Raw genomic sequence first — 26,898 nt, 5'->3', positions numbered from 1 at the left:
TAATGAGCTGACGTCTGTTTGCTATTTCTGTTTAGACCTTTGCACAGGTTGTGCAGAAAGGCTTAGATTTTATGCCTGTTTGGAGGGCTTTTGATCTAGAAGGTGATTTGAGGGCCCAGATTGATTGCCTTGAAACCCTTGCTAAAGTCAGAGTAGCAAGTAACTTGCACATCTCCCTGTCCAGGACTCAGTCCAGCTGAAAGATCTGTGGAAGAAAATCTGTCATCACAACAGTGGGATGGAGTTTCAAGACCATCGCTACTGGCTGCGGACACATCCCAACTGCATTGTGGGAAAAGAGCTGGTCAACTGGCTCATCAGAAATGGGCACATAACCACAAGGTAACCCTGATGCTTTAGGACAGTGGGTGTGGCAGGAGGTTGTGAGTTTTAGCTGATATAGGGTACCTTAGACTGCAGAGATAGACCCCTTTGCAGGGAGATGAGAGAGAAAGAAAATTGATTTCTCTACTGCCTACCAAAGCAGGTAGGGTTCTGACTCTGTGTGGCCCAAAACAGCAGGGCACAGGGGGCTGTCTGTTTTGGGAGATAGTGTGGGAAGCAGCTTATAGGACAAGTATCCCTCAAACAGTTGGAGAACAATGAGTGTATTACAAAGACTGTCCAAAAATGTTCACTGATACTCCAAAGGGCAAGTCTGCCCCTGGGATCAGAGATCACTAACAGCGTTTGACAGCTAAATTTTTGGTGGGGCTGGCAGGGTCTTAACCTTGTAAGTAAGTATAAAGAATCTGGTGTATTTAACTGTGCGAGAGGGGATAAAACTGAGACAGTTCTTAAGTGTAGAGTAACAGTCCACACTCAGCAGAGATGCTCAGTATATATAACTCAAGCTAGCAATATTGGAGGAACACAAACAATATGTCTTAATCATCTGTTGGACACCTCAGCTGAGTTTAGAGTACTGGCAGTTTCTTCATCTAGGTCCATGCTTGAATCCGTACGCTCTCTCCACAATGTTTTAAATAGTGTCTGGTTAAACATAGCAATGGGATACTGATGAGTCAGGTAGTGCATAGTAAATGACTCTTTCCTTTTGTAGCATGCTTGTACCATAAACCATGTGCATTTGGAACTAGACTTAGAAAACCATCTCTGTTCTTATACCTCCAGGGCTCAAGCCATTGCAATAGGGCAAGCGTTGGTTGATGGACGCTGGCTAGAATGTGTCAGTCATCATGATCAGCTCTTCAGAGATGAGTATGCTCTCTACAGACCATTACAGGTAAAAGGAGTAGGAAAGCTATGGTTCTTGCTGGGTTTGGCTACTGACTAGGATCTCTTCTAATCATGTTCTCAGCAGCTGTTGTATGCTTTCTAAATCAGCTCTTCTGTACAGAGACCTGGGGTCCAGGCCTTTTTTTCTTGGTGGTTTCAAGCCTGAGGAAGCTGCATTTGCCCAGAAAGCTTTGGGGCTGTCCTCTGTGGAGGATCAATTGTTACACGTGCTGCCTAAAGTGGAGGAAAGGGTCTCTAATCTAGGCCAGTGCATCTCATGGTGGACATCTTCCACGGAGACCTTGGAGTGGCACAGTCTGTGCTTGTGGCAGCTGTGCTATCATGCAGAATGTAGAATTTGAGTGCAATTACTGGTCACTGAGACACAATGGTGGTCTTCAAAATTCCTTCTTTAAAAACTTCCAAAGAATGGATATTTTAGATATACAGTATTGAATGTTCTTATATATTGTACTGGTAACCTTCTTCTGATCTGCAGTGATGGCAGTAATAAAGAATTCAGTACCATAGCCCATGATGCAAGATTGGGAAGGGGTCTCACTCATGCCTCTGAAGTAGGACTGGCTAGCTGAGTGGGAGGCAGGGAACCAGTGACCAGAGATGCTAGCCTACCATATTTCATTGCAATCAAACTTGCCAAGGGGTAAGAGCAGTCACTGGCCTCAGTGACTAGCTTGGGTTTTTTTTAACTTCAGTAAGATATCTCTGTAGCCGCTTTGTTACCTGAAAGCATTCAGTTGAGAGTCTTCCATGTTCTGCAGCTTCTCACAATAAAGCATAGCTTAGTTGTCCCATGGGCCTCAGTCAGAAAGCTTGCAGCCATTACCATCTTGTCTTCCTCGTGCATTTCAGCTCTTGGCCACAGTCACATGGTCTTCTATTGAGATTGCTCTGGGCTTCATCTGGTATCTCAGCTAGTTAACTGCACTGTCTCAGTTTGGTAGTAAAAGCTTGTCCTTAACTAGTAAGTGCTTGTGGATCTTTGCTTGCAATTATTTGTAAGGGCCTTAGGTTATTCAAGGTTTAAAGCCAATTCTTGTTCTAATCAGCTGAAAGCACTGTCTGATCTCATTTCTCCTGGACAAGAGTCAGGAGAAACAGTGTTGCTGACTCAGTTGGTTGCTGCACTCACTGTAGCCAACGGAATGATAGTGAGAACTTCCTCCTGAGGTGACTGGAGGCATCAGGATGGCTGACAGAAATTGCTTAGATGCTCTCCAGGTTCTCTGGCACCCTAGCCATGCTTTGTTTTGACACAAAAAACAGCTAGAGCCTGATTTGTGGGTGAAACTTAGAGCTACTTTGTTCAGTCACAGAATTGCTCCAGCAACTTAGAATTAGCCTCCACCAAAAGATGCATATTCTGGTTTCTGGGCAAAGGACATGGTCATCACCCACTTTGGCTGGGGATAGGAAGCATCCAAAACAGATTAGCTGGATGTGGTGACAGAAAACATGCAGTAGAATAAACTTGTCCTTTAGTGCCACTTAGTCACAACTTGTGTGGAGGTGGGGAGGAGGCAGAGACTAAGCATGTGGGAAGTGTAAAGAAATACTTGTTTCCTGTCCTGAAGAGTTCCTATTTCATGCCAAGGGAGGGTGGCTCTATGACTAACCTGACTCAGCCCACTGAGATTGTCTTCTGATTTTTAAAACGTCTGATGTGCATTTGTAGCAGGCTGCTTTCTAAGGCTGCTTAATATTCCAGCAGAGCTGCACTTTGACACTTTTTTTTCTTCCTTGTCTTCTAGAGCACAGAGTTCTCAGAAACCCCATCTCCAGACAGTGACTCTGTGAACTCTGTGGAGGGGCACTCTGAGCCATCCTGGTTCAAAGACATCAAGTTTGATGACAGTGACACAGAGCAGATTGCTGATGAAGGAGAAGATAACTTAGCCAGTGAGTTCTCGCTACTCTGCCTGCTCCCCTGTTATCACCAGTCCTTTGGGACATAGTAGTTTAACCATGTCTTGCTTTAGGTGTGTGTGTACGTTTGTGTGAGTGTGCATGGGGCTCTAAGGATCTAAGCAAACTATAACCTAGCTATTCCTCCTGTTTCTTATGATGGATACAGTATTTTGTATTTAGTGGAACTGGTAAAGCTTCATCCTTCTAATGGAGGAGAAGCACGTAAATTGCTGCCTTCTCTTTCTTAGGCAGACTTCTGCTTGATTTGGGCCCTATAGTAATGCACTAAAGAAGGCCCAATATGTCAGCATGCACACATGAAGATAAGAACTATGAAAATACTGTATTCCTGTAGTATTGCACACTTGTCTTTATGTATTAAAGACAATTTTTCTCCTCTCCGGTACCCTCATGATACCCATTTGAACCCTTCTCCTCCCTGTATCTTCCCCCTTACCCAACACTAAAAGACTCCGCCAGTCCTAGCAAGCGCACTTCAGTAAGCAGCTTCCAGTCCACAATGGACAGTGATTCAGCCGCCTCCATCAGCCTGAACGTGGAGCTGGACAACGTGAACTTCCATATCAAGAAGCACTCCAAGTACCCACATGTGCCCCCTCACCCTGCCGACCAAAAAGGTATGAGGTAGTCATCAGCTGGAGTTGCACATGATGGAGAGCTGGGCCCTAATAATACTGACCTGTTTGGACACTACTTTTGTAGCTGTCTTACAGAGGGGGAAGTATGTTATTTAGCTGGCACTCACTTGCAATTTTGATGTGCTCACCTCTGAGGAGGCTCAGTAGACCTGTTGAAACACCTTCTCTGCAGAGTGTGTAACTTCCCCTGTGACTTTCTCTTTGCAGTTGAAGCAAAGTCTCCTGCCCTTACATAATAGGGCAGATCCACATATACAGTTTCTGGCTAACTGGGGTGGAAAAATAGTCCACACATAAACCAGTTTGATATGTGTCTCTACAGTTTGAGATTAAACTGAAAAAGAAGACAGGCCTTATTGCTCATCCATAAGCTTCTTCTAACTTAATCCATATGTGTAACATTTGTTCAAAAGGGAACATCCACTTAAGTGAAGTAGGAAGAAATCAGATACTCAGTGTTGGAGACTTCTTTTGAAAGTTTGTTTTTTTTTTCTCCTAAATAAGTACTAAATTGAAAGACTTTAAGTAATAGCAAAATCCTTATGGAAAAAATAATGTGCTTGCCTGTTGACAGCTGCATTCTCTAAATTGGACAAGGTCTGACTGAAACGAGGGCTTGCCACTGGCTTGGGTCTAGTATTTTCTAGTTGCTTTACGTGCTGGGTAGCAACTGATGTCTTTGCTCTGCTTCCTTACCTAAGGTTACATCAGCTTTGTAGACTTCTATCTTTGGCTGGTTCTAAGGAGTTTCTTATTCTTAATTATTGTTTCACTCCACCCCTTCAGTATATCTAACTGTGAAAGATGATCCAGTGTTAAATAATTTGGACTCCTTCTAATGAATTCATCCTTCTATAAAGTCTAACAGATCTCTTCCGTTGTTGTGGATCAGAATACAAGACTTAACCTTATGCTTGCATACAGATTGCATTTTTTGAAACTGTGAAATGGCCACTGAAGAGAGTGAGGGAGGAGAACTGGTCACAGCTGACTGTAAAAGTGTGGTAGACGTGGGAGAGAGAGAGTGAGGCGAATTAGAGGGGGCATTTATCAGTGCTTATTGTAGTCACCTTTTGTTATTTGCTAAAAATATGTCTAGAAGAAGGGAAATCTAACTGCTTATTTTTCCCCCTAAAGAGAAGAGCCGAGCAGGATCAAAATTTGAGTTGATGTCAGATGACTCAACTGTAGGGAGGGGTTGTCAGTACTACTGACACTTGTTACTGGTTCCTTTCAACTTGTTTCCAGCTCCTGCCCTAATAAAATGAAAAGATAATGCATCTGCAGGGAAGGAAAGGTGTGGAGAGGGAGAATATATCAATTTATTCCTTTTAGGAAGGAGGGATGCTGGATTAAGTTAGCTTGAAACAGTCCCAGGTGTGCTGCAGTATCCTATGAATTTACAGCTGTAGCAGGTTTATCTTTATCAGTGTGTGTTGGCAGTAAAGCAGGCAGTAGTCAGTTTGGCTCTGGCCAGTGTTAAAGGACTTGTAGAGTGATAGTCCTGGTTTCAGACATATCTCAGTCTCTTTTTCTTTATACAAAAAGCAGTACATGATGAAGGGGAAACATAAGAAAGCCTACCTCTCTCAGAAACTGTTAACCAAATCAAGGCTTCTTATAGCCAGAACTGAAGCTTTTGTGAGAAAGGTTTTGATGATGGAGAGCTTGGAGAAGATCAGCAGAAAAGGCAAGTGGTGAGGGGACTGAAGGGAGAGAGATTTCTGCTGTTGAATTATATATGTTGGCAATACTCTGCTATCTTTGATGAATCTCTGCTGACCTGTGTTTGTTATCTGTTCCTGAAATGTGTGGTCTCATAACCAGGTTATTCTGTAGGAGTGTAGTTCATAGTAGAAAACTAGGAACGATTCCTTTTAAGAGAATGGATTTTCCTTGAGGGGAAGGTATCAGTAATATGTCCAGAACTGCGATAGAGTGGAGGTGTGAGTCATTAAAACACACTGTGGAGAGGTAGGTATTATCCTGCAGGTTTTTTTAAAAAATCTGTATCCTCTGCAAGTACAAAGGACTTACTGTACATCTTTTTTTGGATCCCTGGCATGAGAGTCTCTAGAGGAGAGACCTAACCAGGGTGCAACAAGTTAAAATGAGTGATGACATCTTGAATAGCAAGAAACACTTGGCAATAGGGAAACTGGAATTTCGTCGGTACTTTGGACTAGATGTCCTAGATGTAACTAGATGTTTGTTATTCAAGGCCTTCGGAAATTAGGTGGGACAAAACCCTACAGTGCATACTGCAGTGCCTACCGTAGTGAAATGGATGACCTCTAAAACTTTGTTCTGGAAGTATTAAATTTGGAGTGCAAAGAGTTTCTTCTTGTGTTCCTGATTTATCCTGGCTGTATTCAACAAGAGATGCCATCCAGGATGTTAGAGAGTATCACAATGATTAGACAGCCAAGACTAGATAGCTAAAATTCTGTGTAAAATGGGAAATGGTTATTTTAAGAACAGAGTACTGTGGTCAATCAGTGACATGATGTGATTGCTGCTGTCAGGGGTCAGTAACTTTCCTGTGACCATTGTGGGCACACGTATTTGGCTTGATTTCATTGGAATTGTCTTTTTTCCTTTGACTGGATGACAGTGACTTAATTTTGTTTGAAATAATGAAGTAAAACTGAAGATCACACCCACCTTTTGAGGCTAGTAACTCAATTTCCTCACAACTGTGTAAATTACAGTCACTGGGGGAGGACTGACAGGACAAAACATCAATGCTAGAAGTGCAGGTCAGCTTTGATCTAAGCGGTTAGTGGGTTTATTCAAATGATTAAGGGATATGCAATTTCCACCAGTCACAGAGGTCAGCTGCTTTGAAGCAATGACCTGTGATGTACCAGCTGTGTTTTAGAACAGAGTGGTTTGTATATAGTCAGAGTCCAATGGCAGGACTTCTTGTGATGTTATAGGCTGACTAATGTCTGGTGTGTTTTCATGAAATTCTAAGTGACTCCAAGTTAGCTGGCTTGTAGTATCTTACAAGTGAGTATAGCGACTCATTTTTAGTGTCATCTGCCTAAAGACAATGGTACTTTATAGAGTGTATCAAAATGGGAAACAGTAAGATTGCTTTCTGCATTTAAATGGGGGGAAGAGATTAAATTACTTATTTTAAATGTGGGTTTTAGTTGCTGTTTTTAAAGATAAACAGTTATCAATATGGGAAACTTTATTTTCTAAATGTCCTTTCAGCCTGATATCCTTGATCCTGGTAGCAGGTAGTTTGGATAGTTAGTTTTTGATGCCTGCGTATAGTTAGGAGGGGGAAAGAGAAGAGGATCTGAGTAACTGTGACACAATTCCTTATCACCATTGCTTGCCAAGGCTTAGTGTACCGTTGCCAGGAGCCTTTTCGGTGCACCTTCTTTTGAAAAGGTGCACCTCAGTTTTCAGTGGTTATCTGTGGATGCATACATGTTTTTTTGCATATCTAGAGGAAAAGCTGTGGTTGCTGGCCAGTCTCCTTGATGTTTAAGGAGAGCAATCTGTAAGGTGTATAAAATCTGTATCTGCTGGTTTCCACTGGACACCTTGTGAATTTCTGTGTGCATTGTGGTATTTGCTTCCAGTGATGCCCTGGAATATCAGACCTAGGAATTTGTATGTTCTGGGTGGGTTTTTTGCTTCTTTTTTGTTGTGGGGATTTTTTTTTTTTTTGTTAAGCTGTTCAGGGGAGCTTGTAAGATAGTCTCTTGATAGCTAACTGCTTGCCAACAAGGCTACAAAATATGATACAGGAACTCCCTCCTCACCCTCAGCATTCTGTGGAGCATGAGGCATGTAGGGATGGTGAGGTAAGAAATGTACATGTTGGCCACTCTCACGGTCTCAAACTCACACCTATGAGCATGTTATCTGTCCAGTCTAGGAAAGAGGTATGGAACTTTACCTTGTCAGGAACTTTCCCTGGGGCACAACTGGAAGCAAAAATTATAGGAGGTGAGGCTGTATTGAAGAGAAGCAAGTTCATGTGTAGGTACAGCACGGCATGACTTTCTGTAGGTAGTCTGTGGGTGAATGAATGCTGAGGGTGAGCAGGCTTTTATCAAGCAGTAGGTTGCTTGTAATGCTAAACTCTTCATCTAAGCAAGAAATGGAAGGAATCTGCAAGTAACCATCAAGCTGCAAGAGAGGCTTGCAACTTCTCTTTGGTACATTGATTATCTATTGAGTATCTGTTTGCAAACTGGGCGACTGCAGAAAAGCTCAGATTTTTAAACTGGCAGCTTGTAAGGGGTCTACTGAGTGCTGCTGTTCAGAGATTTGTGATTGCTTGTGTCCTGTCAACTTTCTGTTGCTTTCTCATTGTGTCTGAAAGCTGCCTGACTTTGCATTCTGTTTCTTGCAGTAGGTCTGGACCATTCTCAGGAAAGGTGATAAAGGGTTACCTTCAAACTTCAGATCATCACACTGTATAAGTAGTTGGGCTATTGCTCTTGTTATCTCACTGTACAATTCCTTTTTGTAGAAACAAGAAACCAACTAAAGGCACAACAAGCTTTTTGTAACCAGCCAGCCTGCATGAAAGATCAAGATCTAGCAAGCTAAACAAGTATAACAGATGGAGCTTCATCCTGTTTCCCATATGTAAAGTGATATATAACTCTTGCTTTCCTTTGTTGCTGAGAGTCCACCTCTGTCAGCATGGATTCCTCAAAATACTTCAAACTGTTTTAGACTTCAGACTTACAGCTCTTGAAAGGCAGTCTGTCTCTTTTTTTTTTTCAGTGTGTAAGATAAATCTTATGGCTGGTCTCTCCCTTAATCTGAGATACTTTATTGGAGTGTGAGAGCAAAATGGCTTCTGAAGCTGCATTTTTAGACCAGAGTGAGGAGGCCATTCCCTGTCTGGACATTCCCACGGTGTCTGCTTCTGTCTGTCTATTCAGATCTAGAAAAGTGTGGTGTGGGGTCAATTGGAAAAGCAAATTCTTAACTCCTAGTTCAGTCTTTGCTTGTGTCTACTTTGTTTTGTTTCTTCACAGTAATAAGTACTATTCTTGTTGTCTTAGAACTTTTTGATAGAACAAGAATGAGAGGACATTCTTGTCTTGACCACTCATCAAGCTGTTGCTAAATTGGTGACTAAACACTTAGATGAGTAATGCTGCTTCTTCTGGTGTGGGCGTGTACATTGTAATTATATGGGCGCACCAGTGTAACCTGTCATTTTTTTTGTCTCCGCCTATCTCCCTCTTCTCTCCTCTTTCAGAGTACTTGAATCCTGAAAACGGAGGGCAGCAGATGTTCTCTATAAGTGATGCTTTTATTAAAGGTAAGGAGAAACTTCTAATGTTGCTGTTGTATGGTTTTAATGATAAAAACGCCTCAGTACTCCTTTAATAGGGCATTGACCCATTAGACCTTTAGAAATATTTACTTGACAGCCAGTCTGAACTTACTTGTGGCAAAACTGATACATAAACTATACTCTAACTATTTTGAATGCACTTTCAAGCTTAAATTTCTTTCACTTCTCAGATTTCTTCATTCAAAAGCACTCAAAGAAAAGCTTTTACTTATTTAAAAAAAAGTGTAAGTGGCAAGTCTCTTCACAACTTCCCCACCCACAAACTTATGTAACAGCCACCAATTTTAACTTTGTGTGCAAGCAAATGAAGATGTGATATGATTAATTGCACTTCTTCTAACAGAGTAGCTTAAAGCTTCATCTCTCAAATCTTTCTGTGTTTCCCACCACCACCTCTACTGCTTCTGAAATGAAAAGCCATTAGATGCAGTTGTGAGTTTTAAAACCCGTGTGCCTTCCAATATCGTGGCCACGTGCACTTGTGGGCTTTTTTTCTCCCAATTAGTGTTACTGATTTTGGTGAGCTTGTAAGAGGAGGAAATGAGGGGGAAACCCCAATGTCTGTGCAGTCAAAAGAATAAAATCTTTGATTAAACTGATGCTTAGTTTTTAACTGAGCTTTTGCAGGAAAAAGGAAAGGAGAAAACCTCATCTAACTTCTGTTAATCTTCTATGCAGCTAATTTTGGGTATGGAGCATCTGGAAGAAGTTAATTGTTTGTTTTCTACTATTTTTCAGTAGTCCTGCTTAGATTACTATTGTATAAGAATTTTGCAGTGGTATCATGCACTCTGAGGAGTTTTAAGCTTGAACTCTGAAGGCTTACATACATGCTGATGAAAATTTATATACTGCTAGCATAAATGACTTATGACATAGTCAGCCATTGTGAGAATGGGGAAGTTTATAACTTCCCTCTATAATATCATAATACCTGTGTGGAAAATAACCTAGTAACTCTTTCAAAGCACAGAAAACTGTGCTGAAAAAAACTCTAATCTTGGTGCTGCAAAACAGGGAATAGTTCTAAGGGGTTACTACACAATATAGTGATTGAAAGCAGCAGGCCCCCTCCAAGTGAGGACTGTCTTGATATTGTTGAAACCTGCTTTCCGTTTTCAAAACCAGAAATGGATATAGATCATGCTGACATTTAGGATTCAAAAAATTGTATTCAGTGGATTCAGCCTTCATTGGCATCCTGTTTATCATAGCAGAGGGATACCTGTGTATATGATGGTTAGGTAGATGGAGATAAGAAGATTTGCTGAGATCTTTTGAAAAGCTTGTGCCGCTTTCTTGACAGAAGAACCTTCAGAATTCTGTAGCATTCTGTGACGTAGTCTGGATGAATCACAGAATCGTTATGATTGGAAAAGACCTTTAAGATCATCAAGTCCAACCATCAACCCAACACCACCATGCCCACTAAACCATATCCTGAAGTGCCACGTTTTTTGAACACTTCCAGTGATAGTGACTCCACCACCTTGCTGGGCAGCCTGTTCCAATAAGGCCAGCTTGCTGGCAGCTCCCTCTGCACCTGAGCAGCAAAGAGGTGGTGTGTGGGATCAGGGCTGCAAGTCATATAAAGGTTCAAGTGTCTGACATATGAATTGGTAGCGTAGCATTTCTTTAAACTATGGTTGGGAGATGCACTAAACAAGGCTTTTACCAAGATATTTTTGATAGTTGTCCTGCAGCCTTAATGAAACAACTAGATCTTTTAATGCCACTTATACATATATGCCTTCAAAGCAGAAGCTTTTTATGGATCAAATCAGTGCCTTTGACCAATATTCTAATTCTAAAAGCCATTTTGATTATGTATTATGAATATATATGGTATTTGGAATTTGCTGCTTATTTATAGGCAGAAGTGGAATATAAGATTTTTTTTTCTTTGTCTTAAACTTGGTAACAATTCAATTCCAGAAGAGAAACAGTCTGCTCTGTACTGGCAGTACAAGGATTTTAGTAGCTCACTTTTCCTTTGTATGCTCACTACTGTTATACTGAATGCGGTTTGCTGCATCATGTTACCATGACATCTAGCTCAAACTCAGTGTCTCAAGAGGCTTAGACTTACATCTTAGTAAATTCTTTCCTTTTCAAAGTAGCCCTTCAAAAAGACACAGGCATTCAACTGTGACCTTACATTAACAAGGCTTGTTTCTCTCTTGCAGAGTCATTATTCAATAGGAGGGTGGAGGAGAAGTCCAAAGAACTCTTTTTCACGCCCCTAGGCTGGCACCACAGCAATCTGGATCTGCTGAGAGAGGAGAATGGGGAGAAACAAGCCATGGAAAGGCTGCTGTAAGAAACATGTAGAAAAAGGAATTTGCATATCTGGAGTAACAATTCCTGAAGCCCCTCTATTCCAGCAGTTTTCAGTGGGACTTGATCTACAGTGGACAATACAGGAACTAATTTGCATTAAGAAAACAGTATTTTACAGTATATTTTGATTTGGTTTCTTTCTGTGATTTTTATATATTGAAGTACAGGACCAGAGTTGACTGTAGACCATTCTAGACAGCTGTTCCTTCAGAGAACTTCCTGCACTGTGAATGTTAAGAAATTTACTTCTGAAATGTGACTTCAACTAATCACTGTTCTGTATTTTTCTCACAAGAAGTCTATTCATTGTGCCTTTTTTACAGGTCTGCTAATCACAACCACATGATGGCACTGCTTCAGCAGCTTCTGTACAATGAGTCCCTGTCACTGTCCTGGAGGGATATCATTGTACCTGTGGTCTGCCAGGTAGTTCAAACTGTAAGGCCTGATGTCAAGAACAGAGATGATGACATGGATATCCGCCAGTTTGTCCACATCAAAAAAGTAAGTTTCAAACAGTGGATGTAGGGAAACAAAAGGATGCAGCTGCTGGCAGCACCCCTTGTTGGAAGAGTCCCCTTCCCACTGCCCCTAGCATGTTCAGTGGTGTAATTGGCCAACATGGCCTTTGGATAAGGTGGGGTTCTAGAAGAAGTTGCACAGAAGGAACCTTGCGTCCTGTGAAAGGTACTTTAATGCCCTGGAGCTGACCTCTTCTTTCAGGCTGTAGGCTGTAGAAGGTAGGAAAGAGGAACACCTCTGTAATGACTTGCTTCCTTTTTTGGTTTCTGCTTGTTTTGTGCTTGGATTGGAGATGTACTGAATGCCGGTTAAGTAACTTGCAGGACTCTGTGTAGCAATCTGTTGCCCTGTAACTATCCATTATGGAGGATTGAACTCCTCCCATGCCAAGTACAATGACTTTCTTCAAGAGGAAAACTTAATTGTTATGGGATGGTGTATCCAGTTCTGCCAGATGGCCCAGTGTTGGCATTGTCGAACTGTAAGGCTGGAGTTGTGGCATGCAGAGTTTCTTCTGAGAGTCTGATGTGAAACTAACATACAAGGAGCTAGTGTGACTGGGGATCAAAGGCTTGGGCTTATTTTTCTTTGGCAAAATTTGCCTCAGGAGGCCTGTTTTGTTTGGAAGCCATGTAAGTTAATGAGGAGAGCCTTATGGTTCTGGTGGTACCTCTGTGGCCTCTCTTCAGACGACATCGGTTGTTGCTGCCTCTCCTGAAACTCCAGTTGAGAGAGCAGATGTTCAGAGGTGGAAGTTCTTTGTAACCATCTACTGCTTCTACGTGCTGATAACAGAAATGTCCTCTGAAACATGTTATTTAGAAACCTGTTTCATGTTGTTTATTACTCCTGTGATTGGTTGTGACTGTAGGCACACCAGTCAAGTATTTGATGTGTTCAAATAGTAAGTAGAGGTTTGTTTGATTCTCGTTTTTCTTTTTTCTTTTCCCTTCTCTCTTTCGTTTCCTTAAAACTCGTTTGTTGTTAGTGGAAGTGGCATGTGCAGAGGTATATGCTCCCCATGGCCTATAGAAGGTTAGGTTCCCTTATCTTCCAGAGTGTACTTGGTTTAACAAATAGGCATCTGTTGGTAGGGGTGTAGAGATCTTGGAAATTGGTACTTGTTTTGATGTTGTTCTTAGTTTGCCAGGCTTTAAAGGAAAAGTGTTGTGTGTCCAGCAGGACTGTATCTGATCAAAGCTTGTACATAACCTACAACAGATATTCTGTGTATTAGGTTTACTGCATTAGAAGTTATGGGAGCATATGACTATATGTTCTAAAAATGTTCTTTGCTTTATTAGATCCCTGGTGGAAAGAAATTTGACTCCATGGTGGTGAATGGATTTGTTTGCACTAAGAATGTTGCACACAAAAAGGTAATGCAGGCTTGATTAATCAAGCACTGGCTGTAGTGTATGCTGAGGAAACAAGTGTGCTGTGACTTCCTTGTTCTGTTGTGAAGCTTCTCTCGCCACTCAGGACGTGTGTGAGCTTTCTGTACTTTGAGACCCTAAACAAGAATGGCTTTTTAAAGCATTTCTTTTCCAAGCTCTCTTCTTTAAGCCTAGAGATTCTAGGAGGGGGAAGCTTTCCTCATGCATGTGTAGAAAAACATCCTTTCCACCCCTACCACCCCAGAAAGCATCTAATAATTACCACAAGTTTTAGCCAGAAAAAGGCATTTGGGGTTCTGACTTATGACAATATAGTAAAGTGAGTCTTTAAATAAGGCAGGAGGTCAAGACAGAAGTGGTCTGGATGGAGGCTCCAAAGTGTACCAAGATTTTGGGGTTCCTGGAGGTGACTGTAGGAACCTCTAGCATTGCACTATTACTGGACAGTAGCTGTGAAATTCCAACAACTGGGTGTGACATCTTTGTAAGAAAGAAGAATGTCTAGTTGGGTGCGGGGGCAGATAGCTGAGACATATTTAGGGGAGGGGGGGGGAAAAAATCAATCGTGGGAAGTCTGTCTCTTTCGTGTGTGCTTTTTCCCTTCCAGGTGTTTGTATTTTTGTTTTCACTATTTTTGTGTCTTTCTTAGATGAACTCTTGCTTAAAAAATCCCAAAATTCTTCTGCTGAAGTGCTCAATTGAGTACCTCTATCGAGAAGAAACAAAGTTTACCTGCATAGACCCTATAGTACTTCAGGTGAGAGGATCCTTTTGTTCTTCATTAAAATTGCCTGAGGTTTAGTGATTAAAACAAAATGATGCACATCTGATTTTTTTGCTTTTCAGTGTGTAACGTGGAGATGGGTGAGTGGGATTGCATAAGAAAGAAAAATTTCCTCTTCTAGCAGCTGGCTAAGAAAACAGCTGCAGTACATTCAGTACAGTAGTCTTGTGCTGAGGATTTTTGTCCTCAAGTTACACATACTGAGAGCGATCTTATCCTCACAATTAAATGCAGCATTTTAGAAAACACTTTTTGTTTTTAATAATACATTGTATAAGGAACATATGCTTCAGAAGGTCTGAGCTAGATACAGTTTAGGTGCACAAAGAAATATTAGACAAGTTAGTGTAGGTGGGTGTTAGGTTGCACTCGTATTGTTTCTTGTCAGGCTTGAACAAATGGGGCAACAACCAACCTAATGGAGTGATGAATGAAAAAATGCCACTTGGGAACAGGTGCCCTGCCCCTGTGAGCAGGGAGGTGCCCTAAGTATGAAAACACTGAAACAGTTAGACCTCTTCTTTAACACACTGCATTCCTGTCTGAGAATTGGACTTCAGGTGTTTATCAGGTTACTTGTGACAAGGATATTTGGTGCCATATTGAGCTTGGGCCATCATGTTTGTTTCGTATTTAACTATTTCCTTAGCACGCATTTAAGACCACTCTGGTGATTAATAGACAGGATTACAGGTATGAAAGCTGTGGCAATAAAGCTTGTCTCTACCTACTGAGTTGGTTTTCTAGTAAAAAAACTAGAGACCTGTCCTTTGTCTGAATGGGGTAGAAGTATCTACTATACTTTCTAAATATTTTTCTCTGAGCATTTCAGTGTCTGCTTCAGAATGTGATTGTAACTATTTGTGTATCTGCATTAAAATCATATAGGACAGAAAATACTACAGAAATACTAGTGCAATTGAAAAAGGTTAGCTTTCTAGCAAAAGCTTTATCTTTGCTATGCTAACATGAATGTTTGTGTTCTGAGGAGCTGGCAGACCGCTTTTGTGGTATCTTTCTTTTGCACAGATCTCTTAAAATGTGACATGTGAGCTGCTGAGAATACTTGGCTTGAGAAGCTGTATCCTCCCTCTAGTAGCGTAGGCCTTTAGTTCTGACAGAGTTGCAGCCCTGCTGCCTCTTTCTGTACATGGTAATAAAAGGGGGCAGGGAGGGTAGTGAGATGAGGCCAGAAAGTGGGCATGGTTAGAAGAGCAGTTTTGCTGTGCACAGAATTTGGGATCCCACTCCAGAAACACTGTCCCCAAGTACGGATCTAGGGACTGAGGCTCAGCGTATAGACTTGTAGAGGTATAGAGCACTGGCATACTCTTCATGAACGGAAGCATCTCAGAGTGCCAGCACTCTACGTTAGCATGTATCTGAAGGTGGAGAACACAGTATTGCAAACAGCTTTGGTTTCGGATGCTAGATGCTCTAATTCTAGCATCTTTTTCCATGTAAGGTGTGTGTGTATATATATGTTTGGATTCTGCTGCAGGTCTTTTACTTCAGACTGTCATTGGACTATATCCTCATGTGCAATTAGTGCATATGACAAATTACTGATAAACTAGATGTTGTGCTTTGGGGGTGGGGAAATGTGCACAATGGGCAACTGATGGTGCTTTCTGGATATCTGGTTTCCCTGTTTCATAGGAAAGGTCAGTATATAAATGAGAGAGAAAGTAATATTAAGCATTTAAGTGTTTTTTCAGATGGATTTGCAGTAGTTAACTGCGATACTTTGTTCCTACCTGCAGGAAAGGGAGTTCTTGAAGAACTATGTACAGCGGATAGTTGATGTCAGGCCTAATTTGGTCCTTGTTGAGAAGACTGTGTCCCGAATTGCCCAGGACATGCTCTTAGAGCATGGTATCACTCTGGTCATCAATGTCAAGCCGGTGAGCATTTCCTGTCAGAGTCAGACTGGGCCTTGTAATTGCTCCTTGTAGCAAGGTCCCTGGAAAAAGCAAATTGTCTTAATTTCTCCTCTAACCAAACCTGGACTATTTTTTAATGGTACTTCTCTTCCAAGAAGGCAAGACAGGCAAACCTAGAGAGTAACTCTTCCTCAGCTCTTCACAGCTATTCTGCTGTGTCCTTCCTTGGTAGGTCCTTGTACCCTGGCTTGGTTGTAGTTAACTCTGACTCTTATTTGTAGCAAATCCACATGGGTCCTTTGTGATCCCCAGAGAGCCTCTCTGTCCCCGTGAGGCAGGGTAAAGACAGCCAAACAGAGAGTGGCTATGGGATTTGGCTGAGCTCCTGATAGCCAGCACTATGCTGACTGTACTGTACCTCCTGGAACTTTTTTCCCTTGAACAGATCCAGGTATCTCCAAGGAAGGGCAAAATCTTACATCTCACCAGAAATATTTACCCAACTTCTTTTCTAAGGTTCTTGTGTATGGTGGGTGTGTGTTTGTGTGACTGAGTTTAACCCAGAGTTTACGTCTCGGTGAGAGGTTTCCTGGATCATGCTAGCATTTTTTTCCTTTTCCCTTTTTTTTTTTTTTTTTTTTTAAGAGCAAGCTAAGGATTCTAGTGTCCTCTTTGTACTGTAGGTTCTTACTGTTCTTTCCATTTTTACAGCAAGTATTAGACCGGGTAAGTCGAATGACCCAGGGAGACTTAGTGATGTCAATGGATCAACTGTTGACCAAACCACGTTTGGGAACCTGTCATAAATTTTATATGCAAGTTTTTCAGTTGCCCAATGGTGAGTAAAGCTTGATATGTCTTAGTTTGTGTGTGTGAAAGGATAAATGCTTTGCTCCTCTTAACTAGATCTGAACTGTTGAGTGCCTTGTGTGATCAAGTATTATCCTTCCTACTCACTTTTCTTCTGTTACCCCTTGGAACTACAGTGAACTGGCTATGGACACAAAAGCATGATCTTACTAAGATGAGACACTAGATTTTAATTAGGCTGGCTTCTTCCTTCCAAACTGTTTTTTCTCTTTCCGCCACCCTGGAGTTTTTCTAGTCCTACTTCCTGTTCAAAACACGAAGGATTAATTTCAATGCAGGATCAGATATCTCAGGGCTTTGTCCGCCAGCTGTTCAAATTATTGCAGAATGGAGATTTCATAGCCTGTCTGGGCACCTGTTCAATTGCTTAACCATCCTCAGCATAAACACTTTTTCTGCATAGAAGCAGAGAATCACAGAACAGCCAGAGTTGGAAGGGACCTTGAAAGATCATCTGGTCCAATCTTGACATATCCAACCAAAATTGGCCTTGTTTGCAATTTGTGCACCTTTGATAAATTTGCTTCCTTTTTCTCTGTAACCCCCTTTAGGCAGTAGAAGTCTGCAAAGGAAGAAGGAAGAAATGCTCCACAGGTCTCCAGTGGTGCTGGCAGACATAAATGCTGTGGATGCAAATCTTTGTAGAGGTGCACTCTTTGCACCTCTTCCACTTCCCTGTGCCCCATTCTGGTCTTTAAATTGCACTCAAAATCTTGTAGGCTTTTGACTTGAAAGGATGAGTAAATGTGCCTGGGAGGGTAGTGGTTCTTTTGCTTCACTGCTGCAGTCTGCAGTGGTCTTAGAATATACTGTTTACTCCAGCGTGTTCCATGTGGCTTTATGATGACTTGTTTTACAAAACAGGAGAAGTTTTACAGCAAATACTTGTTTTGCTGGCAAAAATAAGTTACTTCAGTACAGTGATGTGAATTTCTGTAGCTGGATTGTGCTACCACTGTTGCTTGCTCTTACTCTTTGTTACAGCCTCTTCAGTGTGGGAGATACCTAAAAGCAGGTTAACCGTAGTTGTCATCCTAACTCCTATGATTTGTTTTTTTATCTTCTAGATCAGACAAAAACCCTGATGTTCTTTGAAGGGTGTCCCCAGCACCTGGGTTGCACTATTAAGTTGTGTGGTGCTGCGGAGTACGAGCTGGCCCGTGTGAAGGAGATTCTGATCTTCATGGTCTGTGTGGCTTATCATTCCCAGCTGGAAATCTCTTTCCTTATGGATGAATTTGCCATGCCCCCTACTCTGACCAAAAATACCTCCTTTCACTCTCTAATTGAGGAGCCAGGAGATGAAAACGAGCAACAGAACCTCTTCAATGGCGAGGATTTCAGCACAACAGTCAGAGACATTGAATTATCCTGTGAAAAGCTGCCTGTAATCTCCGAGTCGGTGTCGTTTGAGGTCAGCTTGCTTGAACAAAGAGGTTTATTTGAGAGAGGTGACCAAGAGAATAGCCAACTGGAAATGGCATCCTCAAAACAGCAAGAGCACCACAAAGTGGAGTCACCATTTCCAGTGTTCAACTCTGTACCTCCTGCAATACCTGAAACATCTCTGCTGCCCCTCCATGGCATGGACCAGCACTTTGTCACTCTGGATAGTCAGACACTAGAGCCTCTTCAACAGGCAGACGATCTGCAGGAATCTAAGAGTCAGATGAGAGTCTTCAGAGACCCTCTCCAGGATGATACTGGTTTATATGTCACAGAAGAGGTAACTTCTTCTGAGGATCGTCTTAAGACTTACTCTGCAGCATTTAAGCAGGAGTTGAAAGATGTCATTCTCTGTATTTCTCCTGTAATGACGTTTCGTGAACCATTTCTTTTGACTGAAAAAGGCATGAGGTGCCCTGCCCGGGAATACTTCCCTGAGCAAGTTTATTGGTCTCCTCTCCTCAATAAGGAATACAAAGAGTTGGAGAGCAGAAGGAAGAGGCAATTATTGCGGGATCTCTCTGGACTACAAGGGATGAATGGGAGTATCCAAGCCAAGGCTGTCCAAATCTTACCTTCTCATGAGTTGGTTAATACTAGAATAGCAGAACATCTAGGTGATAGCCAGAGCTTAGCCAGAATGTTGGCTGACTATCGGGCCAGGGGAGGGAGGATACTGCAGAAAAGCACAGATCCCTTTGCCCAAAGTAAGGATGTGTCTAGTGTCCATACTGGAAAAACTGGGTGCAGAATTGAAGAGGATGAGAAGGGACTGACTCAGAGTGAATCCTCATGGTCTCATAAGGTAAGGTTCAAAGCTATGTTACTGAAAACCCAGGTTACATCAGTTTCTCCTGGTAACACAGAAGGTGTAGTGTCTCATATTACATGTTAAACCAGAGTTGTGTGGGTTTTTTTGTGGTTTCTTAGCATTGTTTTTTGACTAGGTCAAAACTGCATTTTAGATTGCAGTGCTGGGCACTTAAGGAAGTCAATATAACCAGGGATTGTGTGGATATAAGAAAGCAGAACAAGAGTCTGACTGCAAAATTTCCCTGAGAAGGGAAAAGGTTGTGAGACTTGACTTTCTAAGAAATGTACAAAGTCAGTCAAAAATCGGTGTATTACACTGCTTGTTCAGCTCAGCTGTACATGACCTATTTCTGAAAATGAATACATGAAGGGGAGCAAACTTAAAGAAGTATTTTCTAAAACTGAGCTTTCTTGTATTGGTGATTTCTAAAAGTGTAGTATTTTCATCTTCAGAGGGCTTAATGTCATGGAAACAGCAGTAGGCTTTAATTACATTAAAGTATTTGGCTGTTTGTAAAAGTTTGGGTGATCTGAAGAAATGTGACTATCTTATAATGGGGGGGGGAGAATCTTCTTTGAAATTTCAAAGCAAGGTTGTATGTGCTTGTAATCAAAATATTTAAAGTTGTGGGAAACTGCCATGAAAGTAACTAACTTGTATCTAAGGAAAAGGATCTTGAGACTTTCTTGAACTGGAAGCTGTTCAGGAAAAAAGTCTATGAACAAGAGTAGCAGAACTGACCTCTTAAAATAGTCAAACATTTTGGTCCCTGAGCCAATTAGCCCCCAAGTTGATGAGCAGAAGTCACTTTTTAGTTGGTGCTTAAGTGTAAATCTTTGTAGCTTCACAGGCCATGATCTTGTAAACTGTAGTCCTTGCTCTGGATGATGCAAGTTTGATGCTGTTTTAAAGGTTGATGCTGTTTTAAATTTATTTGGTGAAAAGTGTTTGGTAACTTCATAATTCTGTAGGGTGTGGAAGGGGAAACCTCTCCATTCCAGCAGCAGCATGGTACATCTCCTCACAGAGGGCAGAAAGTTGGAAGTCTTTCTATAGCCTGAATGAGTAATTGAGGTATATATATTGGCAGAGTTTTGACTCCAAGGTGTCCTAAACTGTACAGTGCTTTGGAGACTCCAGATGTTTGTCTCGGGGCTTTTGTTGCTTTTGGTTTCCCTTAGCTTTCTTTTACCAGAAACACATACGTGTGCATTGGTTTCATTATGCATATTAGTTTTGCTGTTCTAAAAATGGCAGTTAGCAGTTATACATGCTACAAGTCTGCCTGAAGTTCAGAGATAATGCAAGGTTAATCTGTACAAAAGGAGCAAGAAGAGATTCATCTGTAAATAAAACTACTGGAGTAGAATTTTGTCATCAGGAGGTGTGTGTGGATAGAAGTGTCTGTAACCAGTAAATGAGTTGTTTTCTTTCTACCAGGTGGATTGCTTGAGTCCAGTAAACCATCAGAGGCTCTGTGTTCTCTTCAGTAGCTCTTCTGCTCAGTCCAGCAATGCTCCAAGTGCCTGTGTTAGCCCCTGGTATGAAAACTACTCCTCTACAGCTTGTATAGTTGCTATCTTTTTTCCGAAGTCAAGGTCAATGCTCACCTCACAGTGATATTTCTTTGAGGACTCCTTGGTAGGTTGTGCCCATCCTGTAACAGGAACTGTTGCTGAAAGAATTTTGTCTTGCCTGGTCAGGTGGATTCAGAGCTGTATGCGATAGCTTTTGTAGTCCCCAAGGCATGAGTGAGAAAACCCAGCCTAAAACTGACTGCTTTAGTTGGACCTTTCACTGCAGAGTAATGTGTGAGGAGGGCACTGCATGCAGTCTTGTGGGGAAAAGTTAGCGTATATAGACACAGAATGCCGAAGCGTGAAAACAAGCCTTGAGGGAGACCGAGTACTTCTAGACTGTATTATCTGAGAGTGGCATTTGAATATATTGTTAATGCCACTCACTACAGTATCAGCAAGGTAAGAGCTTTAACTGTATTTTCAGCTTAGGGAGATGTACTTTGTTAATTTTGTGCAACTTATGACACATGTTTAGCTCTACTAAACAGGACAGGTGGTGGTGTTTCATCATGTAGCTCAGGTGAGAACATGGAGATGGTTATCTTACAGGGAAAGGTCTAGAGTTCCTGTAAAAGCTTAGGAATGAACCAAAGAAGGTGGTGATAAGCTCACTAAAGAGCAACAATAAGAGGATGTAAATTGCTGATATTGGAGAGGTCTGAATTGTGACACTTAAACTGATACTTACACATTTTAAGTGGCTTGGTCCCCCTCAGGTTCTGAAAATCAAAAATTGCTATTAAATCTTCTAGAAGAATAAGGTTTTCTTAAGGCTTTTTTAACCTTATGGATGTACTCTTTTTGAAACTGTTTAAATGTTAATGTTTTGAGGCTTCAAGCTGTCTAGACCTCTGTGCTTAGGTATTCTTGAACATGATCTTCAAAAGTGCGGTCGAATTGTATTCGACTTCTAAATATCAAGTTTAAAGTTGTTCTAGTAGGACTCTGATGTCATTATTAGCAAACGTCACAGTAGGGATCTAGGAAGGGTAGTTAAGAGGGGGGGAAAAAGCCTTTGAAGGTATACAGGGCTTAAAACAATCCAAGAGTGGGTGCAGATCTGTGCACCTGAAGGCCATTGCACAGCTAACAGTGGCAGCATCCACACTCTAAAGCTCTTCTTTGTCTGCTTTAGGATTGTGACCATGGAGTTCTATGGGAAAAATGACCTGACCCTAGGGATTTTTCTGGAGCGCTACTGTTTCAGGTGAGGAGGAACTTGATCTAAATCTCACTTTAAAAAAACAAAAGCTTTTGGTGCCTCTGAAGTTGACCTGCCTCCCTCTTCATAGACGCTACTTCCTGTGCACTTAGGAGAGTAGCATGCAAGTCTGCAGAGCTGGTTGTGTCATAATAAAGCTTACCACTTAAATCTATTGCTCCCTTTGCTTTATTAACGTGCTGTAGTGAAACAGGAATTGGATTCAAGAATTCACTTACTCAAGCTCACTGCTTACAAGCAAATACATCCACTGCTTTCCCACTTCAGCCCTGTCCCTCTTATTTCTTTTAATGAGGAAGTGGAACAGATTACGGAACAAGACTGACAAGTTCGTAAAGACAAATGTCTTCACTTAGCACTTTCTTGTAGAGATTAGGGCTCTAAGGGCCTGTTTAAGACTCTGAGCATGTATTCCAAATTTTTTTTTTTTCCCAAAACGAGCAACTGAACTGATCATAATTTTCTGATGTTCCTATTTGAACTTTCATATGCGTTCTGGGAAAAAATCCTACTCCTTTAGTGTTATGTGAATTTCTCAGTGTAAGGCTTTGTCATATCTGCAAGGTGGCTAATGTCCAGAACACTTTTAGCCCTGGCAAAGTACTGTGTAATTCATTTAATCTGACAGAGGTGCAAGTTGTTACGTTTCAGTAATAATCAGTACTGCCAGAACCCCATACAGAGTCTGAGCAGGCTGTGAAGCTGGATAGGTAGCCTGTGGCTCCTCAAAAGATAAGATTACTTTCTTTTTTCCATTGGCCACTTGCAGTAGCAAAATGCTGTTAATGTTCAGCTTTCTCTGGAGGAACAAGTATTCTTCCTTGTGCTGATCAATGAGGAGGAGGAGCTTAGCAGCCCAGTTAAGTTCTTGTTTCTCTCTGGTGACTAGCTAATGTGTGCTAAAATGAGTGCTACTCAATCTCCATAGTTTCAGTAATTAAAACTCTTCTTTTTTTTTTTCTCTCCGTATGAGCAAGGAGGATCTGAGCTTTTTTAGGCTTTCTCTGTTTTTGCAGAATTTCGTATTTCACTTTGGTACTTTTATTTTATTTTTGATGTCAGTCTCTCTTCCCTGACTTGAAAGAAATCATCCAAAGAAAGGTCACATTTTTTTTTTTTCTGTTCAAAGAGGTTATATGATACTATTTTGCTCACCTCTTCCTTCAGGAGCTGAACCATTACCATTTTGAAGGCTCTTCGGCACATCTTTGTCTTCAGTAGCCTTTGCTTCGTTACACTGCCAAAATGGTCTTCTAATTTGGTGCCAGGCACTTCCAGGTGCTTGATCTGTCTTTTGTGGACTAAATGGAATATGTTGGTAGAAAGTGATTCATTGTAAAAAGATTATGATAGTAACTGGTATCCAGTCACTGCTTTTGGGACCTATAGAGCCATTGCTGGCAAGGGAGCTTCTCTACATGCTATTTCTAAATGAGTACAATTCATTCTGCAGAAACAGCCTTTTCTAATGGCTTAGGAAACTTTTACAGTAGAGATAAATAGTTCAGTGATATTAAAAGGCATATTAAGTATGTTGAATCAATTCTTCAGCAGTGCCTAGCAATGATGATTCATAAGTGTTTCCATTTCTCTCTATAAGGCCTTCCTACCAATGCCCCAGCATGTTCTGTGAAACACCAATGGTGCACCACATTCGTCGCTTTGTTCATGGGCAAGGCTGTGTGCAAATTGTGTTAAAGGAGCTGGACTCCCCGGTCCCTGGCTACCAGCACACGATTCTTACTTACTCCTGGTGTAGACTGTGCAAACAGGTAAGGATGTGGACTTATGAATTGTTGCTATTCCAATTTAGTACTCCTGTTGTGACTGGCCTAGTACGGAAAGGCAGCATTTTTGAGAAAGTGCTCATCCCTGCCTGGAGCTATGGCTAAACTAGCACAAAACATGTTATTGATACAGATGTTCTCATGTATCTACGAATTTCTCGTGTAGAATTGGGGCTGTTGAGGGTGAAACATCTTGTGTGAGGTAGTCCTGTTGGAAAGTGTCAAACCTGGCTCTGAGAGGATAGATTTAAGTGAAGTTGATATATTGCTGGAAACTAATTTCTGGAAAAAATGGAGTTGCCCTCTTAGAGGTGAGGACTATGGTTCCCTTCCCTGCAGTGAATTAGTACGAGCATCAAAAGAATGTACGTATGTATGGGGAAGTGCAGACACTGAGACCTACTGGCTTAGTAATTGGCTAAAACCACTTCATATTCTTTGATCTGCTATGGACTGGACAATCTGCATTATGTCAATGTCATGTCTGGAATTCCTTTAGTAGTCATTAGAAAGTAAGTAAAATCTTCATTAGAGGAATGATAAAATGCTTTAAAAACACAAGATAGGAAGATTGTGTATTATCTGAAACTTGTTCTGTAACTTAGCTAAGAAAACATTACCAGTTGGCTACTCATTTCTAGCTAAACAATGCAAAACTTAAGAGCCTTCAAAGACACGAGAATAAAACTTAATTAAAAAAAGATTCGTGCAGTGCCTGAAATGCTGAACATCTCAATTAGCCATGTGGATGACTCAATTCACCTACTTATGCTGGCTTAAACATGGGTGTTGGATTTAAAGATACCTGGAGGAAGTTAATGTAACTAGTGAAGGCAAGCCCTATGCTGCTGTGTATACACCTGTTCTATAACCTTTTATTTCTGTGTGCTCACATAAACATTAATAAGTTTGTGGCTATTAAGTATGCATAAAGCAGTGGCTACTCTATGCTTACAAGCACTGCTGAAGTCGAAATACACTGCAGAGCAATACCACTGTATTTGTAGCTGAAGAAAAAAGTACATGATGAAACCACTGCTGCTGACTGGGTTGCTGGAAATTGTCTCTGTGCAAAGAAATAACATCCCAGATATAAGCTTCCACCAAAGATATGTTTGCAGTCCCCCAACTTTGCACCTGTCATCATCAACTAGCAGTTGTTGTCCACTCGATTTATTGTAACTATGTGTTAGCCTTAGCTTTGAGTAAATGCTATCTTGTTGTTGTTTCAGGGTCATGGTTTCTGGTACTAGAAATACTAGATTGCTATCTAGGTTAGCCTGTCCTTAATCTTGGTTGAAGGATGAAATTAAGACACTTGGCTTTCAATTTTCCAGGTGACACCGGTTGTTCCCCTTTCCAATGATTCTTGGTCTATGTCTTTCGCAAAATACCTTGAGCTGAGATTCTATGGGCACCAGTACACTCGAAGGGCCAATGCAGAGCCTTGTGGTCATTCTATTCACCATGACTATCACCAGTATTTTTCCTATAATCAAATGGTGGCATCTTTCAGGTGAGGTCCACTGCTAAAAACTTCCTTCTCTCTCTGTAGTACTATGCGAAGCATATAGCTCTTGTAAGGAAGGATTCATCAGGTCTGTCCTTCACTTTGAGTACAGCATGGGATAGCAAAAGGACACTAAAACCACAAGTGCAGGGTTGTGTGCTGGCTTGCAGAGGGCATGGTGGGTGCCATCACTGTGCTGGATGGGGTGGGCAGTGTTCCTAAGAATGGATGGCTCCAGTTCATGATACAGTAGGGGAACATTATTCCTTGTCTAATCTCAAAAACTTTTGGAATTTGTTTTTGGAACATGACCTGTGGTTTTAATTTTTGCATACAAGATAAAGGAACAGGGTGTTATTGCTACTAAAAGTAACTAAAGCCTGGGACACATTAACAGTGACCTCCTTCATAGAAGGGCTGCAAACTGCAATGTGGTGTAGAATTAGTACTATGTGGGGAGAGTCTTGTTAACAGCTGTCGTATTGCTTTCTCAGCTACTCTCCAATCCGTCTGCTTGAAGTGTGTGTCCCACTCCCCAAAATATACATCAAAAGACAGGCTCCGTCAAAGGTTACTATTTTGCAGGATCTGAAGGATTTCTCTCAAAAGTAAGCTTTGTTTTTAATGCCTTCCTCACCTTATTTGTATTTTAGACTTCTATTAACAGAACAGAAAACTATTTTTTCTAGTATAGATAAGACTTGCTAAATATTCATTATTTAATAGAAAAGTAATGTTTTTAAACACATTTATATGTGCATATACCTCTAAGGGAGGGTGGTATTGTAATCTTCTTTATTACCATTACCAGCTCTCTCTATACTAATCTCTTGCCTTTTCATGTGGTGATAATTCAGCTTAAACACAGCCAGTAGATATGAAGAGTATTCTCTTCTCCATCCCTGAATGTTGCACTGGTAGTAGAGTGATACAGCATGTTTCTGAACGATGTTGCCAAATAGCTACTGCAAGGTTGACCATCAGCTGGTGTCTGAAATGTCACCTTTTCTTACAAAATGCCTTCTCAAGCACAGCTAAAGTATTTCTAATTCCTCCCTCTAATACTAAAAATGGAACAGAGGAGGTGGTCCTAGGAGGCTTAATCTGAAAATTGCAGGTAACACTTTGTACCCTTACTCCAACATTCCTTTTTGGAAGATCTGTCCAAGATTAAATTCTGCCTTCAGCCCAGAAAAACTGCAAAGGCATTGCTCAAATCTATTGTCCAAACAAAACTGTTTTCATTATATTGGTCATGTGGCAGCTAAGCCACATTGCCTTTGTTAGCTGTTGAATATAATAACAGCAGACAGTCTGGTACCTTCTTGCAGTCTAAGGTAAACTACTGTGAGCCTAGACACCTTCTAAATGTAGGAACAAAAAAGTGGGAGACAGGTATGATAGAAACTGTATTAAATCCAGCCTAACTGCTGTTCCGCCTGGTGGCAGCATTCCTGGATGACTGATGTCTCTGTGACTGCCTGACTTCAGAACCTGTGAAGCTTTGTTTAGAGCCAAAATAGTTACTCACTCTCTCTGAGCCCTTCTGGTGGAGGTGTAGCTTGCAGTCCCAGA

The 26,898-nt window shown here is 41.3% G+C and overlaps 1 protein-coding gene across 2 annotated transcripts in view; it reads left to right on the top strand.

The window, feature by feature from the left end:
- Positions 1–26,898, top strand: part of PIKFYVE (phosphoinositide kinase, FYVE-type zinc finger containing) — a gene marked incomplete at both ends in the record, with an annotated part of 62,046 nt that overhangs the window by 21,604 nt on the left and 13,544 nt on the right. Inside the window, 17 exons of one of the 2 annotated variants that reach the window (XM_082001716.1) lie at positions 185–342; positions 1,135–1,246; positions 3,012–3,159; positions 3,639–3,806; positions 9,070–9,132; positions 11,355–11,484; positions 11,832–12,012; positions 13,335–13,409; positions 14,077–14,184; positions 15,975–16,115; positions 16,806–16,932; positions 18,032–19,215; positions 20,665–20,765; positions 21,940–22,011; positions 23,627–23,798; positions 25,151–25,329; positions 25,818–25,931. In XM_082001716.1, coding sequence (XP_081857842.1) covers positions 185–342; positions 1,135–1,246; positions 3,012–3,159; positions 3,639–3,806; positions 9,070–9,132; positions 11,355–11,484; positions 11,832–12,012; positions 13,335–13,409; positions 14,077–14,184; positions 15,975–16,115; positions 16,806–16,932; positions 18,032–19,215; positions 20,665–20,765; positions 21,940–22,011; positions 23,627–23,798; positions 25,151–25,329; positions 25,818–25,931 — 3,233 coding nt within the window. Of the gene's footprint in view, positions 1–184; positions 343–1,134; positions 1,247–3,011; positions 3,160–3,638; positions 3,818–9,069; positions 9,133–11,354; positions 11,485–11,831; positions 12,013–13,334; positions 13,410–14,076; positions 14,185–15,974; positions 16,116–16,805; positions 16,933–18,031; positions 19,216–20,664; positions 20,766–21,939; positions 22,012–23,626; positions 23,799–25,150; positions 25,330–25,817; positions 25,932–26,898 lie in introns of those variants that run through there. The other variant, XM_082001717.1, reaches the window with a different exon arrangement.

The sequence above is a fragment of the Phaethon aethereus genome, assembly GCF_964289735.1.
Source record: "Phaethon aethereus genome assembly, chromosome: 6".
Taxonomy (NCBI): domain Eukaryota; kingdom Metazoa; phylum Chordata; class Aves; order Phaethontiformes; family Phaethontidae; genus Phaethon; species Phaethon aethereus.
This window is presented reverse-complemented; position numbering and strand designations above follow the sequence as displayed.